The sequence below is a fragment of the Terrapene carolina genome, unplaced genomic scaffold (genome assembly GCF_002925995.2).
Source record: "Terrapene carolina triunguis isolate 2854851 unplaced genomic scaffold, T_m_triunguis-2.0 Scaffold33708, whole genome shotgun sequence".
Classification (NCBI taxonomy): domain Eukaryota; kingdom Metazoa; phylum Chordata; order Testudines; family Emydidae; genus Terrapene; species Terrapene triunguis.
Genome location: NW_020698059.1, coordinates 1 through 4,239, shown reverse-complemented (window position 1 = coordinate 4,239; position 4,239 = coordinate 1). Strand labels below are relative to the sequence as shown.

The window sequence follows — 4,239 nt, the reverse complement described above, 5'->3', positions numbered from 1 at the left end:
AGCCGGATAGAGAGTTCGGTACCAGCAAGCCAGACTGGATCAACATGTACGGTGCTGATACTGACCAACAGGATAGAGAATTGGGTACCAGCAAGCCAGACTGGACCCACGAGCATGGTGTCGGAGATACAGACCAACAGGATAGAGAGTTGGGTACCAGCAAGCTAGACTGGACCCGTGAGTACGGGATCAGTGATACTGACCATCGGGGTAAGGAGTTTGGTGCTGGGAAGCCAGCCTGGACCCAGGAGTGCAGTGTCAAGGCCAATGGGCAGGGTAGAGAGTGGACCTGCGAATATGGTGTTGACAATACCACCCCGCAGGACAAGCCAGATTGGACCCGCGAGTTCGGTGTTGGTGATGGTGCCCGGCAGGACAGAGCTTTCAGCCCTGACAAGCCAGCTTGGCTTGGTGAATATGGCATTCACCATACAGACCGGGAGAGTGCCTTTGGCTCTGGTGTTGGAGACTCCGACAGCACGGCCCAAGAGCCTGATGCCAGGAAGCCTGGGTGGAGTGGCACCGACTGGCAGGAGAGCAAGTTCCCCTTCGCTAGGAGGGATTGTGCCAGTGATTTCAGGATCAGAGGAGCTGAGTATGAAAGCCAGTTTGGCGTCATTGGGACTGAGCGGACGGGTGGCTTTGGCTTGAGCGCTTTGGAACCATCTGGTGCCGTCGGGACCCTGGGTCCAGCGGAGCGTGGAGAGAGCCGGACTGACTGGGCGGGCTATACCAGGACTGTGGACCTGGATGAGCCAAGAGAGGCTGGTGTGGGGCAGTCCGACTGGGCCCCAGATCTAGGCCTCAGTGGCACAGATCCCTCTGTCAGCCTGGGAGCAATCAGTCCTGAGGAGCCTAGCGGGGGATGGATGGACTGGACAAACGAACTGAGCGTGAGCAGCATGGATCCCTCCAGCAGTCTGGGGGCGGGGGGCTCCGATACACCCAGAGAGCCTGGCGTGGGGCAGCCAGATGGGGCCAGCGACCTTGGCCCGGGAGGCCCGGCCACAGCCAGTGGCTTCGAGAGCGTGGGCCCGGCAGAGACCAGAGCGAGACAGACTGACTGGAGCCGTGAGCTCGGCTCTGGGGATGAGGGCTCCGCTGAGACCAGGGAGGCTGGAGCAGGGCAGATGGACTGGGCCAGCGAGGTCGGGATCGTACATGGGAAACAAACCTATGCCACAGCCATGGCTGGCTTGGAGCCGCATGGAGACAGGTGAGGGCTGCGCTGGGTGTATGAGGTTTGGGCTGAAGTGTAGGGTGCTCCATCCTGGCCTTCACTGCTCATCAGAGCAGCCGGTGACCCACCTAGGCTGCGGTCCGGTCTCAAACAGTAGCTGTTTTCAGTGGGGCAGAGGGGAAGGGGGGAGATCTCATCCCGATCCCAGTGTGGGGCTGTTTAGACAGAGTACTCTCATTGTGGGGATCAGCACCGCTGTGCTTGCCTAAATGGCCGATGCCTGTTTGCTGCTGAGCTCATTGCTCTCAAACATCCTGCAGCAGCGAGTTCCACTGCTTAACGCCTCCTCTCCTTGGGGATGCCTCCCTTGGACTGCCACCCAGCATGGTCATGCGCCCCCTCATGCTGGCTTGCATTTGCCCACCACCTATGGACCCTCTCCTTCCTCTCCTGTTACTCTCCTTGCTTCGGCACCTTGGCTTTGAGTCAAAGCTACCGTAGCCACAGGAACATTCCTGTTTGCATCTTAGTCCCCTTTCTTGCTGGCTCAGCTGGGCTTGAATTTGAGCTGCCTGTGGCCCTGCCAGGAGCTCTGCTGTTCACCCACAGCCCGTTAGTTCAGGGCTGTAGGTGGCTACCCAGGCAGGAGGCGCTGCCCCACCCGCATGTCTCAGGGCAGTTTTTATTCTTCAGCATAGGCAGGACGTCCGCCCAGAGAGTCACTCCTCCGCCTGCGCTGGGCTCCAGCGCCGAGACACTTCCCTCCCATCTCTGTGTGCTGAAAGGAGGGTACTCACCTCCGTTTAGTCCCCCTGAATCAAAGCCCAGCTCCCTTCCCGGTGAGCTCCACCAGCCCGGTCTAGAAAACCCCTTTCCAGTTGGCCCTGAGAGTTGACCAGGAGTGGCCAGACACAGGACCCCTGGCCCAGGTGGGCAGGCTGTTCCTTACAACACACCTTCGATTGCGTCTGTTGAATTCCATCTGTCGCTGGGTTTCCTGACCTTGGGTGAGTGGCCTTGGCCATCCAGTAGCTTCGTCTCATTGGCGAATGTTGCCACCCATCTATTTTCTCCTCCCCAGTCCCTTGTCCAGTGTGTAGTCTATGGTGCATCAGGCCTGCGGGACTTTCTGCCACTAGGTTCCTCGTGCTAGGAGAATGGGGCGTCCATTCTTACGGTGCTTCCTGTTTTAGAATCCAAGATAGTGCTTCCCCTCCCGCCTCGGCTCCCATATTCTTAGTAGACTCCAGTGTGGGGTCTTTTGTCTAAGCCATTCGGGCAGGTGTCGGCAACCTTTCAGAAGTGGTGTGCCGAGTCTTCATTTATTCACTCTGATTTTAAGGTTTCGCGTGCCAGTAATACATTGTAACGTTTTTAGAATGTATTTCTAGACGTCTCTTTCTAGAAGTCTATAATATATAACTAAACTATTGTTGTCTGTAAAGTAAATAAGGTTTTTAAAATGTTTAAGAAGCTTCACTTTAAATTAAATTAAAATGCAGAGCCCCCCAGACCGGTGGCCAGGACCTGGGCAGTGTGAGTGCCATTGAAAATCCGCTCGCGTGCCGCAGGTTGCCTACCCCTGCATTAGAGCCACTGAGCAAACTCATCAGCCCAACCGGAAGTGCCTTCAAGGGACCTCCTTCCCAGGTGCTCGGTGCTTTCTGAGAACTGAGCCCCTTTAAGCTGTCTCAGATTGGTCCCCCCAAAAATGGAGGCCCCCCCAAATCATTAACCACTGTGGAAATTGGAAGCCACTGTGATTGGGGCAGTTCTCTGGCCTGTTTCATCTCCCAGATCCTAGTCACCTGAGCCCTCATCAAATGACACATTCAGAGTAGATGGGAGGGCCACACTTTGAACAGCTGCAACAGATGGCCAAGGGAGGGAGTGGATATTTCCATCCCTTGATGTCTTCAGATGAAGCCTGGAAGACATGCGTGAGCCAAACACAAGTTACTGAGTTCAGGATGGGGGTAACTGGGTGTGTTATGCAGAAGGTCGGGCTAGATGATCGATTGGTCTCTTCTGGCCTTCATGCCTATGGAAGGGGGAAGTTCCAGAATTGGGGGTCCCTTGCCAAGAACCCTTCCCCCCCCCCCCAGCTGTTGTTTACTTTGTGCTTTTCCCCACTGGGTGCTGTCTGAGGGCTGATCGTCAGCAGCGGCCTCTCGTCTCAGAGGAGAACACAGGCAGGTAGAGGGAGGAGAGCGAAGCCAACATGTTGGAGCAGAGTGGGGGGGTAGGACCCAGATCGGTGTCCCAGCCACATGGCCTATCTCTCTGCACGGGAGCCGTGCTGCTTTGGAGACATCGCGTGTGCCGTGGCACTCCCCTTAAAGCAGTGGTTCTCAAACTTTTGTACTGGTGACCCCTTTCACATAGCAAGCCTCAGAGTGTGACCCCCCCTTATCAATTAAAACCACTTTTTAATATATTTAACACCCTTATAAATGCTGGAGGCAAAGCAGGGTTTGGGGTGGAGGCTGACAGCTCGCGACCCCCCATGTAATAACCTCATGACCCCCTGAAGGGTCCTGACCTCCAGTTTGAGAACCCCTGCCTTAAAGCCTCATCATCACCCCCTCCCCTCCTGTGTGGTAGCTGTTCTCCACTGGCCTCCTTTAGTTCACTGGCTTAGTTCTTCTGATTCCCTATCGTGTTCCGCCGCGGGATCCAACAGCTTCGCTTGGCCCGTACGGAGTAACCCGGGGTTGGGGTCCAAGTTCCCTGTCAGCTGCAGGGCCGCACAACAGCCTATTTAGTGCCATGCAGACGTTCAGGGAACCCGCCGGGGGAGGGGCGGCTGGGGGAGGGGCACCCCTCCTCTGACCCCAACCTAGTCTGGCCCCCAACCCGACCTGGACCTATCCCGGCCATGGCACCCCTCCCTGAACCCAGCCCAGGCCTGGACCTGTGGGGGCTGGGGGAGGGGCGCATATCCTGCACCCCAGCCCCGGAGCTGCTGTGGCAGGGAGAGGCACCTCTCTCACCCAGCCCAGGTGCTGCTGTGGGGAGAGAGCTGCGGGGGGAGTCCTGTCTCCCCGCCATAGCCCTGG

General features: G+C 57.1%; 1 protein-coding gene across 1 annotated transcript in view; it reads left to right on the top strand.

Annotated features, from left to right (window-relative positions):
• Positions 1 to 2,533, top strand: part of LOC112113070 (182 kDa tankyrase-1-binding protein-like) — a 10,264-nt gene extending 7,731 nt beyond the window's left edge. The window contains 1 exon segment of the mRNA XM_029914212.1: positions 1 to 2,533. This exon segment is cut by the window's left edge and continues 11 nt beyond it. Within this exon segment, the coding sequence (XP_029770072.1) occupies positions 1 to 1,220 (1,220 nt within the window). The 3' untranslated portion in view covers positions 1,221 to 2,533.
• The last annotated feature ends 1,706 nt before the right edge of the window (positions 2,534 to 4,239 follow it).